Source organism: Phocoena phocoena, chromosome 19, assembly GCF_963924675.1.
Source record: "Phocoena phocoena chromosome 19, mPhoPho1.1, whole genome shotgun sequence".
NCBI lineage: Eukaryota > Metazoa > Chordata > Mammalia > Artiodactyla > Phocoenidae > Phocoena > Phocoena phocoena.
In genome coordinates this window covers 6,732,176-6,746,772 of record NC_089237.1, presented here as the reverse complement: position 1 = coordinate 6,746,772, position 14,597 = coordinate 6,732,176, and the positions used below count along the sequence as shown (strand labels likewise).

Sequence of the window (14,597 nt, the reverse complement as noted above, 5' to 3'; positions counted from 1 at the left end):
GCCTCTAAGCGCTGTGGGACCTAGGCAAGCTAAGCAACCTCTCTGGTCAGGACGTTGGAAATGATAGCAGCTGCCCCATGTGCCTTACGGGACCCGAGAAGATTGAAACAGACCAGGGGATATGGAAGCCCTTTGTGCTCCATATAAACATAGGGTTTATTTCGACTGGCTTGAGGACTGCCTTCCCCCCACCCCTACCCTCCTGCATCAGTGCTTGATCTTAAGGTGGAATAATGATGTCTGTCAAGGCAGCCATGGGGATCTGCACAGTGCTTGGCCACTGGGCAGTTTCCAGGGCTGTGACTTTTCACCACCAAAACGCAGTTTGTGCCCTCTGTCTTCTGGAAGGAAATTCACTCCTCAAGTCAGGGAGAGCAAGTAGGTGTCCTCTCTTGTTCCGACTCTGATTAGTTGGGCAATGGTTGCCTAGAGTGTTGGGTTGAGAAGGATCCTGAGGCTGAGCGTGGGTCTGGTGGGAAAGAATGCTGTGATCTGAGATAATACTCTATTTTGCGTACATATGGGTGTATATAAAATTACTTTTTAAAGAAGTCTTTTTATTGAACTTGTTACAATATTGCTTCTGTTTTATGTTTTTTGATCTTTGACTGCGGGGCATGTGGGATCTTAGCTCCCTGACCAGGGATCGAACCCACACCCCCTGCATTGGAAGGCAAAGTCTTAAGCACTGGACTGCCAGGGAAGTCCCTAAAATTACTTTTAAAACATCTGGAAGACACCCATCAAGTTCACAACAAGAGTTTCTTCTGGGGAAAGGAGGAGGGCAGTAGCATTGGGAGAGGTTTAATGTTCTAGTTTTTTTTTTTTTCTTAAAAAAAAAATTACTGGGACTTCCCTGGTGGTGCAGTGGTTAAGAATCTGCCTGCCGATGCAGGGGACACGGGTTCAAGCCCTGGTCCAGGAAGATCCCACATGTCACAGAGCAACTAAGCCCATGTGCCACAACTACTGAGCCTGCGCTCTAGAGCCCGTGACCAACAACTACTGAGCCCACGTGCCACAACTACTGAAGCCCGAGTGCCTAGAGCCCGTGCTCCTCAACAAGAGAAGCCACCGCAATGAGAAGCCCGCGCACCGCAACAAAGAGTAGCCCCCGCTCGCCGCAACTAGAGAAAGCCCACGTGCAGCAATGAAGACCCAACGCAGCCAAAAAATAAACAAACAAACAAACATTACTTATGTAATTAAAGTTAATTTTAAAGCACATTAAAGGTTTAAGGAAAAAGTTCTGAGATTGAATGACAGTGTCTGCCATGAGCATGGGACACGTTGGGATGAGCATGAATGCCATGACCTTGACTTTCTTTTTTCTTTGGCTGTGACGCACAGCTTGTGGGATCTTAGTTCCCTGACCAGGGATTGAACCCGTGCCCTCGTCAGTGAAAGCGCAGAGTCCTAACCGCTGGACTGCCAGGGGAAGTCCCATACCCTTGACTTTGATAGAACTGACTTCCATCTGTACCCTCCCTCAACTCCTTGAAGTCTCATGAATGTACAGCTCAACATGGGGAACAACATCCTGACCCTTCTCTTTCCCTGAGTGTCTCCTGCTACTTTCTCACTTGCCCCAAGCTTTCATTCAGGCCGACCCCTTTGTTACCCTTCACTTGGACCCAGATCTTGGGTCACCCCATACCTGCAGCTCAGGACCCCTTCCTGGAGTCCAGCACACTTCTCCCGTGGGCCCTTTGAGTACTCATAATGCTGCACTGGAGTGCAGGGATGCCCCACTGGTCTGGGTGCTGTCCTGGTGGGAAGGTTCCTTCACCACTCCCTGCTGTCCCAGGTGCTCTCCCTTGGTCCCGCTGCTGCCCTGGCATCCCTGGTGCTCTGGGCTCAGGGTCCTAGGGGCTCAGGGTCCTAGGTGCTCCCCCTTGTCTAGGCTGCAGGAGGCCTGCTTTCTAATTCACTGTCAAAGCAAGCGGAGTCTCCATCCCCATGTCTCCCAGCAGGGAACCAAGTGTCTGCCTTGCCTCTCCCCTCGTCCCTGTGCATTCCAGCTCAAGGACTGCTCTGAGATTTTTCTTTACCACAAGCACTACCCTGGTCCACGGCTCCCTCTTCTCTCTCCTGGACTGGTCTCCCTACCCACTACGCCTCTCCCCTACTTCCCCTGCAAAGGCAACCACTGTTCTCACTATAGAGTCCAGACTATCTAGCATGGCCTGCCTGGCCTTTCAAAATGAAACAAGGCAGCGTATGGGCTTGGGGTGCACAAGGTGGTCAAGGCAGGGTAGCCGCTGTTGCTTCCTGGTCTGGTCTTAACTTTCCTCTCCAGCCCTGTGTCCAGACCCCCACTCCCTTGCCCATGGACCATATGCCATCCTGATGCCTAGTTCCTAGGCTGCCCCTGCTTTTATTCACTTCCCTGTCTTTGCCCACACCCTACCCTTTGCTCATGGTGCCCACCCACTGGCCCCTTGGATGACTGCGGTTGTGTCCTCAGGACTCAGTGGAGCCCCACCTCCTCTAGGAAGCCTTCCCTGAACCCCCTTGCCAAGGCTGGACTAGGTGCCCCTCTTGGTACCCTCACTGCACCCATGCTTGTTGCTGAAGTATCACCTACCATGCTCTATTTTATGTTATGTTTTCTAAGTTTACTTCTTTCTTAATTAATTAATTAGGCTGCGCTGGGTCCTTAGTTGCAGCATGGGGGATCTTTTTTTTTAAACTGCGGCATGCAAACTCTTAGTTGTGGCACATGGGATCTGGTTCCCTGACCAGGGATCGAACCTGGGTTCCCTGAATTCTGAGTGCGGAGCCTTAGCCACTGGACCACCAGGGAAGTCCCATATCATGCTCTATTTTATTTATTTTAAAAATTTTTTAATTTAATTTTTTTTTATACAGCAGGTTCTTATTAGTCATCAATTTTATACACATCAGTGTTCATGCTCTATTTTAATTAGCTGTGCTTTGCTCGGTGTCTCCCTTTGGACTCTGACCTTTAGACTATCCCCCTGTGTAACTACCAGAAGACCCTCAGCACACGTGGCTCTAAAATGCAGCCTCTTCGGGCCCCCATTCTCCAATGGGCAACCTGCCCAATATTTATACCTCCTAAGGTCCTCTTCTGGGGCAAATGGAATAATAAAACTTGGTACTCTTTTAAAGATTCTACCAATGATTCCCCCCTTCCCAGTCTTCCACATCATTCTTGCTCCAGTTCTGTCCCCTCCTTGTCCAGCCCCCTTGTCACACTCTAGGCACCTCCTCCCCACATTCATCCAGGCCCGGCCAGAGTACTCCCCATGTCTCATGTAGCCTCGTGCCCCGCCCCCCCGTCACTCCTGCAGCCTGTTCTTCCTTCTGCCTCTCCCGCTACCCTCCACCAACGGCTCTTGCCCATCCTCACCACCCATCTTAAGCGCTTCTCCTGGGAAGACTTCTCCCTTTGCCCAAACATCTATCGAGAGCGGGTGTGCACTGCTGTGGGTGTGCCTGGTGGGCAGCGACCAGCTCCTGCTTACCTCATCCCCCACATATGGCACAGGGAGGACACTGAACCAATATTAGCTGACTGACTCTGGCATTTTCTGGGGACATTTCAGCACCAGAGTCATGGACAGAAACCCTTCCCATCAAACCCTTTGCATCCATCCTGGCCCAGCGGAGGCGACTTTCCAGATGATCTTGGTCTTTCTTCCCAGGCTCCCCCACCCAGGTTGAGCACATCTGAAGCTTACAGGGACACCTCCCTGCTCCTTTTCTCCCAGATCTGACTGCCCCATCTCGCCTTCCCAGAACCTACCCCAAGGCAGGAGGATAGCCTAGTGCCGAATCCTGGCACTTACTACCTGTGTGATCTTGGTTAAGCTACTTAGACTCTCCGTGCCTCAGTTTCCTCATCTGTAAACAGATACACGACTATGGAATAGTACCCATTACATAGTAGATGTTCAATAAAGATTTCTGGAATGAATAAATGAAGGAATTAAGGCATAATACCTACCTGATGGGGATTTTTCAAAATTAAATGATTTAACACATGTAAATACATGTAGAGACATGCCTGGCATAGAGAATGCTCTCAGTGTTAGCTGTTTATGCATTTCCTTCCTGTTCTGTCCAGGTCCTGGAGAGGCCGGAACGGTCGGGATTATTGGTGAATTACAGGGGCAGGTTTTGATTGGACTGCAGGCCTACAGAGGACCCTGGAGGACAAGGTCCTGTCCTCCAGGGTCCTCACCTTCACTATCTTCCCCGCCCCCACCCCCAGGGTCCAACCCTCCCTCGGCCGCTAGAGGGAGCGCTCAAAGCGGAGGATAGGGTCCTCCGCTGGGGAGGGTGTGGGGATGGGCAAGCAGGGGTCGCGGGAAGAGGGTGAGGGCTCCCTGACTGAAAAGGAGGAATCCGCCATCCTCTGGCTCGCCCCTCCGCGCGACGCCAGTTCACGGGAGGGCCCGGACACCAAACTGGTTTGTGGGTCGCGATTAGAGCCAGTGATGAAAGCTGCAGAGCCGTCGGGGCGCGGCGCCTGGCCGGATCCGACGGATGCTGCTAAGCACTGGTCGCGGAGCTACGGCATTTCTTTCCGAGCTACTCGAGGGACTGCGAGGCCTGGGACAGGCACCACACGGGTGCCTCTGACTGGGCATCCCGGCAACCCAGCCCCACACCCCTTTTTCCAGCCGTCCGGGCTTTTAGCTTCTTCCCGGCTTCGGCGTTCTCTTTCCGCTGTGCGCGCTCGGACCCGGCTAAGGCAGGTGGGGGGGGGTGCCCTGCTGACCCCTGCGCGCCCCCCGCCCGCGGAAAGGAGACGGGGTGCAGAGCCGGGGTGGGGGCAGAGGGGGGCCGCCGTTTGGGTCACCAAGGGTTGACCTTCCTCCCGTCATCTCGCCCTCCCGCCCCAGTCCCTGCAGCCCCCGGTCTCTGACCCTCGCTTTGGGAGCGGAGTAGGTGTGAGTGTCGAGGATGGGCTCTCGGGAATGTTCCTCCAGGGGTCAGAGGGCGCTCCCGGACGTAACGGCGCCGCCGGGGAGCCTTACCTGAGGCCTGGGCAGGCATCGCCGCCGGCTGACCACCGCAGCGCGGATCGTCTGTCCGGGTGAGGCCCCTGCGCCGGACCGATGCCTCCGACGCCCTCCCTCCGCGGGACTGCGCAGCCGCCTCTCGGGCTCCGCGGCCCATTGATTTTTCTGTTGACTTTGGGGCTCTCATTAATCAATCCTTCGTTAATTACCCTGCCGGGGGCTCCCCAGACAACTCAGCCAATAACGAGGCGGCTGGACAGGCGGGCGGGGCCGGAGGCGGTGCATGCGCGGGGCTCTGGGTCAGGGGACCCACGAGCAGGCCCGCTTCCGGGGTAGGTCGGGGTGCAATGTCCTTAGGCCGCAACAGAGGCCGTGTAGTGTTCAGGCCACACTTGCCTCTGGCGGCCCAGCAGGGAATGGACCCTCCCCCACAGATCCGGGGTCACCTTCTCTTGTACCCCGTGTAGCACCAGACCCGGCCCTGACGCAAGCTCTCTCTCCCTAAGGCAAACGTGAACTTGGGGCGAAAGAGACCCGGTTCTGACACGGCAGGAGGCGCCCCCTGCGGCCCTCCTCAGCTCTTCCTGCAGCCTCTGAGACCTGCCCACCTCATCGTGCTGGTGGGGTCCTGGCACGTCTTCCTCTGAAGTGCCCTGGGCCCCAGGTGCGGCTGCTCCCACTCTCCCGCACAAAAGCCGTCTCCTCCCAGCCCAGTCCCCACCCCAGCCTGTCCCCCTTCACCTGACTCGCTGGCCACCAGTTCCGCCTCCTCTTCTAGCTGTTGGTGCCTCCTTTTCGACCTCTCTTTGCACCGTCTGACTTCCTCAGTCTCTCTGAGTCCATCTCTATATCCCCCCTCCCCACCTTCTTTTGGATCAAACCATTTTATTGAGGGGCTTCGGAGACGGTCGAAGGCCTGGGAAAACAGTGAGATCCCACACCCTCTGCCCTGCCAGGACCTCCCCAGCTTCACAGTTGCCCCGTCTCTATATCTCTTGTAGAGTAGAAGCCAGAGGGATTTGGAGAGGAGCCTCAGGGACTGCAGGGAGTGGGACTGTGGGTAAGAGGAGGCCCAGGGGGTGAGAATCTGTGCCACCCAAGCCCTGTTTAGCTATAACAGCCCTGTCATAAATTATGTTATAACAGCCTATGAATTGAAGTTGCATTCCTGAAATGTTTTGTTTGAGGGGAAAACAAAAGCTCTGATGCATGAAAAAGTTTGAAAATTATCATTCGTAGTAGAAAGGCACTGGCTCCCTTTCGCTGTGTGACTGTGGGCAAGTCACTTTACCTCTCTGGGCCTCAGTTTTCTTCTTTGTAAAATTGTAGTTGGATTAGGTGAGTCCTTCCTAACATTTCATGTGTCATGGAACACATTAAAAAATGTATATGTCACTTGAAGATAAGGCGAAGAGGAAGGTGGCAGCCTGGGTACTCCACCCAGCCCCTCCCAGCCACCCAGGTACGAGTCTGTAACTAGTCTGTGACTCAGACTTGGCTCACCCACAGAAAAGCCTGAGAGCTGAATATCTCCAGGGGCCCTTGCAGCTCCGACCCCAAGACCCCGTCCTGTGATCATCTTAGATGTGGCTGCTGAGACACGAAGTGGGCACAGGGTGGGGCAGGGAGAACAGCAGGTTTATTGTGGTAGGGGTGGAGCTAGAGGCTAGGACACTTCCAGATCTTGCCTGGTCCTAGAAAGGGTGCAGGGAGAGGTCCTCCTCCCCCCGGCTTGCCCCATGCCCCAGGGATACGCATGTCCTGATTGTGATTTAAAAACTCATCCTGGAAAAATAACTTTTGTGAAAATTCCACTCTGAGGCCGCCGGGGGAATGGGTAGTTATGTGGCATAGTGACTGCCGGTCTGGGATTCATTCCCCGGGGGTCTCTGGGTGGGTACATGAGCTGAGCCCCTCCTCCCCATGTCTCTAGTGGGGCTTCAGGACAGCATGTAGACCTCCAGCAGGCTGGAGGCAGCATGCATGCGGTAGAAGATGCCGAAGGGCAGGCAGATGTTGACGATGGCTGCCCAGAGGGAGTAGCCATAGAAGTCCACCTCCACGGTGTTGCTGAAGTGGGGGCGGGCCCCGAAGGCGGGCATGATCCACAGCTGTGGGGACAAAGGGGTGTCAGAACCTGGCCCGGACTCGTGCCAGTGGGTCATTCCGTGAGCTTTGCTGGGTGGGGTGGGGGCAGGATGGGGGTCCCAGCCCTCTGGTTTTGTGGACAGAGAGGGCTGGGTGTTGCTGAGTGGGGACCTCGAGCATCTTGGGCGGGGCCTGGCACTCACTAAGGGGCTCAGTAAATGTGCCCAACTGAACTTGCCTGCCCCCCAGCCTAGGGCTCCGCCTGTGATCACGTCTCCCACCCTCAGTAGTATGGCCCACGTGTGGGACTGGGGAAGGGGAGAAGAAGTCTCGATAGATGCTGTGAGAATTTGGAAGAAATGGCTAAATCGGTAGCTCTCTCCTGGAGAGATGTGTGCAGGGTGGTGATGGTAGAATCAGACAGGCCCAGGGCAGGGGTTCAGGATCCTGCCGGAAGGCTCCCCCAGCCCTGCCCGCTATGAGCTCTGCTCTCCAGCTCTGGCCCTGCACCCCATCCCCTTCCCAGGTCTGGGAGGCAGTTGAAGCTGGAATCCTGCTTCATCCCTGGCTATGAGCTCAGATAGTTCACGTCTGGGGTGTGAGGCAAAGAATAAAGGCTTCTAGGCTAACCCCGCTTCTCCCCACCGCAAATGTATCACATCCTTGGATACATCGCAGCCCAAATGTGAGCCTGCTTCTATCCTATAGAATGAAGGAGTTGGAGATGATGCCCTCAGAGCTGATCCAGGCTCAGACACCTGGAGCAAAAGCGGCCTCCCAGGTGACTCCCAGCCTGTAGGCTCGGCCTTGGGAGAAGGTGAGTGGGGGCCGAGGCTGGGAGCCACACCAAAGGTGGCCCAAGACAGGAGGAGGTTTTGAGCTTTATTGCTTCTACTGGTAGGTCAGAGATGGATGACTACTCTTTTTTTTTTACCTGTAGGAGGGGCAATATTGGCAGTGGGGACTTCAAGAATGCACCTCAATCTGGGCGTGTATTACATGTAGACCCACGGGGGTGGAATCCCTCTGGAGATGTGTTCTATATTGGGATATACCCACATTAAGGCTGTTTTCTTTATTAGGGGTATTTTCTGTCAGAGGTTATAGCTAAAAGGACTGTCTTTACTTTGAGCAAAACTTCATTAAGGTGTGCTCTCTCTTTGGGATGTACTCACAGGGGTCCACGTTTCTCTGTTAGAGATTTCCCTCCTGGGGATTATATCTACACTGGGGCCTTTCTCTATTAGGTTGGAGCTACACTAGGAGTATTCCTCTGTTGGGATGCACCTTCACAAAGAGTGTTCTCCTACAGGATGTATATTTGTATCGGGTGAAGTCTGCTGCTATACAGAGGAGTTTCTCTTGGAAAGCGGCTTTGATGAGCCGCCGCGGAGGGGGCGACTGTTGTGGCTGCCCCCCTCCCGGCCAGCCCGCCGCGGCAGTCTGCTGACAGACCCCTCACGCTCACGCTGGTCTCTGCCACCTCCTGTCGCTGCTGCGATTATTCTAAGAAGCAGGTTGGTCACAAGGTCCCGGGGAGAGTCACACCTCCCACCTGGGAGCAAGGGCCCCCCACTCAGCTCCGTCTCACCTCCTCCCAGCCCTCACGCCAGCAACCCCTAAGACCCCTCCAGCTCTGCCTAGATGCCAGAGTGCCGGGATCTCATTCTCCCCGTGCGCCCTGAGATGCTGTTCGCCCCCGGGGCTGCACCTGACTCTCCCTGAGCCTGCTCCTTTCCTAGAGAGCCAGACGATGCTCGAGTGGGCTGGGGGCCAGACCGAGAGGGCCGAGTGGACAAACCTGAAAGAGCATCCTTCCTCGGCCTTCTCTTCCTCCCAGCCCACCCGTCTCTCCCCAGTTACTCACGATGATGTTGCAGAGCAGGAGAAACAGAGAAATGTCCTTCAAGCACCGGTATCTCCAGTGGCCCCTGGGGGCCAAGGTGATGCTCCCTGCTCCCTGAGGTCCTGCTGGGCTGGGGCCAACCAGCCTGGGGGTGGGTGGGCAGGCGGGCGAGGTGTGGAGGGTGTCCAGGCTGGCAAAGGTGAGGCCGTGGCAGGGCTCCTTGGGGGGAGTACCGTGAGGCTCAGCCCCGGGGGGAAGCCGGTGGAGGCTCTCGATGATGAAAACGTTCTGGAAGGTGTGCTGGGCAATCACGAGCAGCGCGTGGGCCAGGCTGAGCCCCGCCAGCAGCTCCCTGGGTGTGCCCGCCACCGCAGCCACGATAGAGTAGTAGGAGATGGCGTACTGGCCCAGGGCGGCACCCACCAGCAGAGCCATGTCCAGGCTGCGCGTGGGGTTCTTACGGTGGTCCATGGCCCGGCGGTCAAAACGGTAGATGACTGAGCCGCTCAGGCTGACCAAGGTCATGAGCCCCAGACAGACGATGTTGAAGATGTAGTACATGACCAGGGCCTGCTGGGTGCGGCCCCTCTCCCCATTCACTTGGACCTCGTAGATGATGAAGACGGCCAGCCCCACGACGAAAAGCATCAGGCCCAGGATCGGGCCGGCAAAAAAGGTCTCCCGGAAGAGGCTGAGCAGGGATGGGGTGTGGCTGTGGCCGCGGGTAGAGGAGGCCAGCAGCCTGCCCACGTTCTTCCACATGACGTAGAGCATGGTGGAAGCAAAGAGGCTGTACTCGATGTTGAAGGGGTACAGGTAGAAGTAGCCCTGCTGGAAGATCTGGCAGATGGCCGTGTTGCAGGAGCAGTCTTCTCCGACTGGGCTGCCCGCACGCTTCACTGTGGAGAGGGGAGCGCGGAGCTGCACTGCCCTCCCACCTTCCTGGAGGCCCCCACCTGAAGAACCTCACCCCTAGACGGTGACCTTTGGAAGGGCAGGGTTGCTATCCATCACCACCGTATTCCAAATGCCTACACAGGGCCTGGCACGTCCGTCCATGCCACAGATATTTACTGAGCACCTACTATGTGCCAGAAACTGTGGGACACACCAGTAAACCCTAGCCAGGGCTCGATTAAGAAAAAAAAAATTCTGAGCCGCAGAGTTGCCCGCTTCATCCTGTCCCATTCCTGCAGAAAAACACTCCCGACCCTTCCCCACCAGTAATGACCCCTGGCTGCCCAAGATAGGCAAGCCTCTGGTCCTAATAGAAGGTGGCCCGCTTGGAAACCCCTAAAATTCAAGCTGCCTCGCAGCTCTCGCCAGCATCTGCTTCAGCCAGAAAGCAGCTGCTGTGCCCAGGTCTCGACCGTGACCTGCGGTCACTTCGGTTTGTACCACACTGATAGGAATCTCATTCTGCATCCAGCGTGTGCACTGCTCTGCAGGATCCCTCGGGCCTTGGCAGACAGCTCTTTTGATCCCCAGAACTATCTCAGCTGGTTTTGCAGAAGAAGGAGCTGAGGCTCACTCAGAGAAAGTGGCTTGTGATGGCAGAGCTGACACCAATGACGTGACTCTCACCCCTGAGGCAGGTACCTCTCTGTACCCTGCAGCCCTAGCACGTAAGGTCGCCCACCTCCCTGGGCTGGGTTTCACCATCCTCAGGACCCCTCTGTATGTGGAGAGTGGCCCTTTTCAGTCCTGCTGGGCTGGGATCTCCTGTAGGCCTGGATCCATGCTTTCCATTCCTGGACCCTCCCATACTGGGTGTGCGTGTGTATTCAGGCAAGGTCCAGGTGGACTTGGTCATCTAGTCTGATCCTGGCTGGTGGCGGGGGGCGAGGAGGGGCTAGAGAAATCCAGAGAACCAGGACCGGGGGACTGTGGGCTCATTCTTCTTAAGCATAGCATATTGGTTCAAAGCAAAGATGGAGCTCAACCCTAGTTCTCCAATTTCAAGCTCTGTGACCTTGGGTAAGCTACTTAGCCTCTCTATGCCTTAGTTTCTGCATCCATAACATGGGAACGCTAATAGTACCCGTCTCACAGGGAGGTTGCTAGGGTTAAGTAAGATGTGCTTAAGACACCTGGCACAGTGCCTGGCATATGGAGCTCAGAGAATTGTCACTGTCGTCATTGCGATTATTACTTCTACATTCTCCTCCTTGTCAGGCACTCCCTTCTGATCCCATGCTTCCACCATCGAGCCACCCTGCCTCCCTTCCCCTCTTTCTACCTTGATCACTCTTGCCCTTTCTTCCTGGAGCACGAATCCCTTCTTTGGTGGGACGGAGACCTGGGCAGTGGGACCAAGGCTGTACTGTCCAGGATGGAAAAATGCTCCCCTGTACTCTTCCTCCTGGGTCACCCACATCTAAGCTTCTTCAGAGGCATAGCCTGGGGCAGCCACCTTTGCCTCCGTGCCCTCTATGAGTCCACAAAGCACCCAGCCCGAGGCCTGGCTGCCACGGGACCAGGGTGAATCTGAAGTGGGCACTCACATTCCAGAGCGAGGCGGGTATGGCTGGTGTTGCCGTGAGGACTGCTGAGGGAGTGGGCCTGGTGCACCGATTCATCCACCACGGCTGCCATCCAGATGGCCAGGTTGGTGGTGAGCGTGAACATGAGACCACATCTGTTTGGGGAGGGAGAGCAAAGAGGCCAGTGAGAGTCTGTGGCAACCGTTGGGTCCCCGGCGTGGTGGAGAGCTGGGGATGCTCTCCTGGGAGATGGTGCTGAGAGGCGAGAAAGCAGGCAGACCCCTGTGTGAACAGGGAAGCTGAGTTTGGAAGGAACACTTAGCCTGGCTGAGATGCCTCCCAAAAGAGGGATGGGGGTGTCGTGGGGTTCAGGCCACGGCTGCTCCCTCTCTTTGGGGAAAGGACGTTTGTACATTACACATGCCATCTCACCAAGCACGTCCCCCGTACCCCCAGCAGAGGGTGGTGGAAATCAGGCTGACAAAGCCAGGGGGCCTTGGCTGAAACCCCACCTGGGGGCAGAAGGAGGACCCATGCCCCAGGCTGGGAAGCGCTCATCTCATGCCAGGTGAGCCCAGCCCCTGTGCATGGACATTGAGCCATGGGCATGGAGCAGGCACTCACCGAGTCAGGTCCAGGTGGCTGTGAACACAGTCTTTAGCGGAGATGCAGAGAAAGTAAGTCTGTGTTGAGAGAGAGTGGTGGGGTCATCTACTCTGCAGACGGGCTCAGCCCGGAGTGCCCAGGTCCATGCCCGGCACTATGTGCTTACCACCTCAAGAGCCCTCCTACTACGTGATCGAGTTTCTTTCAGCTTTACAAAGGGAGACGTGAGCTTTTCTCTCTTTCTATTCTCTGGAGCGATTTGTACAAAATAGTTCTCTGTTCTTTAGAAGTTTGTAAAATGCCACCTGTAAACTCTCTGGGCTTGGTGTTTGTTTTCTGTTTCTTTGTAGGGTGGAGTTTTGACTGCCTAGTTATTTATTCCTGGGAGCGAGGCCAGCCTCAGAAAGAACCTAAGCGGCCTCGCAGCTCTCTCTGGCACTGTCCCTGCCTCATCCCCACCCTTTGCTTCCCTGCAAGTCCTTGCTCTCACCTGGCTGCCCACAAATCCTTGCTGTGGTGTTTATTGATGTTGGGGTGTCTGCATTTCCATTTTGCCTGAGTATTCTTTAAAGTCAGAAAATGTAAAATTAAATAAATGCCAAAGTCATAAATGTGTTAAACTGTGGAAACCTGGGCAGTAGGGATGATGTCTCAAGAGAGGGAACCATACACATGGTCATTCTGGGCTGGGGAGGGTTTGGGTCCCACGTTAAGACCAGTCCTGCCCCAGCTCAATCAGAAGATCTTTTCCAGTGTTATTCGTGCAAGAAATAAAAAAGTGAACTTGTTTGAAAAATCCCATATACAGGATACCCTATTTCCTGAAAAAATACAGAATATAGGGGACGTGGCTGAGGCCCAACTGGCCATGCCCACAGCAGGACGCTGAGCTGAGAATGATGCCCTCTATGGGCACCCAAGGAGGGCAGGTCAGGTTCCAGGAGACAGAGCAGCTGCTACAACTGACACCTCCTAGGTGTTCACTACTGGCACAGCTTAAGGTGAAATGAAATCGCAGGGCCCCTAAGTAGGCACTCACATTTGGATATGACTTCATTACCAAGTGCTTCCAGATTTATGGACTCATGTGGTCTGCACTACAGTCCTATCCCCACCCTAATCGAGTGCTCGGCGTGGAAGTGGAGTGGAGCTCAGATCTCCTGACTCCATGCCACATGTTGGCTCTTTTCCACCACACTCAGGGACACCCCTCCCACCCACCTGCACAATGACAAACACAGCCTGGGTGAGAGGGTACAGGATCTTGATGGCTGACTGGCACTCAGAGGAACTGGAGTAGTAGCAGGTCTTGAAGACATCCATGATGAGGGTGCAGATCCCAAACAGCACCAGCCCACCTGGGAATGAGGGTGGGGGGTGGATCAGAGAGGCAGGAGAAAATGATTACAGATTTGAGGATGGATGGCCAAATAGTTGGATGATTGGGTGGATGGATGGATGAATAGGGTAAGTGAGAAGATGGATGGAAGGATGGGTGTGTGACTGAGTGGGTAGATGGACGGATGTCCTATTGAGCCCCCATCCCTTTGGGGCTGCATAGATAAGGGAAAGGACCCTAGAGAGGCTCTTTCAACTGCAGCTGTCATCTGTTTTCTGCTCTCCATCAAAGTCTCTTCCATGGCCACCCTCTTTCAATCTTTAGAAAGGGCAGAGAAGTTCCACTCCATCCCTCTCTTCATCCCTCTTCCAGGACTCTTTCCCTTCCTCTTCTGCCTCAGTCACAGCCCACCTCACCCTCAGACACATCTAGCCTTGGGGGGTGGGGACTTCTCACCGGTCTACCTCGAAGGGCACCCAGCAGTTCCTGCGGGAGCCCCAGCCTCCAGCTCCCCGCCTGGGCCACCCCACCTCCGCCCACACCTCCCCTGGCACCTCGGAGCCAGATGGGGCCCGCGTGCGCGTCCCGGTAGGGGACGGCGTCGGTGTCGGGGCAGCGCACGGTGCGAAGGAGGTAGAAGAGGATCCAGAGCACAGCCAGCAGCATCATGGCGGTGAGCAGGGCGAACACGTCGGTGTCGTACACCGCCACCTTGTTGAAGGCGCCGCCGCTGACAAACGTGCCGGCGAGGAGCAGCACGTTCACGGCCAGCAGGACGGACAGCAGGCGGCCGCCCTTCTTCCACACCTCGCGGGGGGCTGCCCGCGGTGCCGGCGGGCTCTCCTTGGGGCCCGTGGGCAGCTCCTCGGACATGGCAGAGGCGACTGGAGGAGGTTGGAGGGGTCACTGTCGGGGTGGAGCGGACAGGACCCCAGGTCAGCCTCGAGAGCTCTCCTTCCTCCATCTTATCCCTAGATTTGGGGACCCGAGGGGCGGGGGCTGCGGGGGGTGAAGGAAGCGCTGGGAAGGGGGAGAGAAAAGCCCACTGTGCCGGTCTCGCGCTCGACGGGAGGAAAAGAGAAGCGGCTGCAGCCCCGTCGGACCCCGTCCAAGGTTCCCACTCCCCAGATCCGTCGGCCGGCTAGCCAGGGGCACCCACCTGGCTGGGCCGGGAGCCCGCGCTGAGCTGGGGGTCAGGGGGCGGCGAGTGCGTCCTCTCTCTAACGCCGGGATGGACGGGC

The 14,597-nt window shown here is 56.0% G+C and overlaps 1 protein-coding gene across 1 annotated transcript; it reads right to left on the bottom strand.

Annotated features, from left to right (window-relative positions):
- Nucleotides 1-6,934: 6,934 nt before the first annotated feature.
- On the bottom strand, nucleotides 6,935-14,229 carry OTOP2 (otopetrin 2). The gene is made up of 6 exons (XM_065897678.1): nucleotides 13,911-14,229; nucleotides 13,239-13,375; nucleotides 12,036-12,094; nucleotides 11,433-11,566; nucleotides 8,950-9,827; nucleotides 6,935-7,105 (listed from the first exon to the last, which is right to left on the bottom strand). Exons 1-6 carry the CDS (start codon nucleotides 14,227-14,229, stop codon nucleotides 6,935-6,937), a joined length of 1,698 nt encoding a protein of 565 aa, XP_065753750.1.
- Nucleotides 14,230-14,597: the final 368 nt, after the last annotated feature.

Excerpts from the sequence above, each read along its gene's own strand:
- OTOP2 (XM_065897678.1), bottom strand. The coding sequence starts at position 14,229 with ATGTCCGAGGAGCTGCCCACGGGCCCCAAGGAGAGCCCGCCGGCACCG. Across the intron at positions 12,095-13,238 it reads CTGTGTTTGTCATTGTGCAG|ACTTACTTTCTCTGCATCTC; the intron begins GTGGGTGGGAGG and ends CTCTCAACACAG. Across the intron at positions 9,828-11,432 it reads TACCCGCCTCGCTCTGGAAT|TGAAGCGTGCGGGCAGCCCA; the intron begins GTGAGTGCCCAC and ends CCCTCTCCACAG.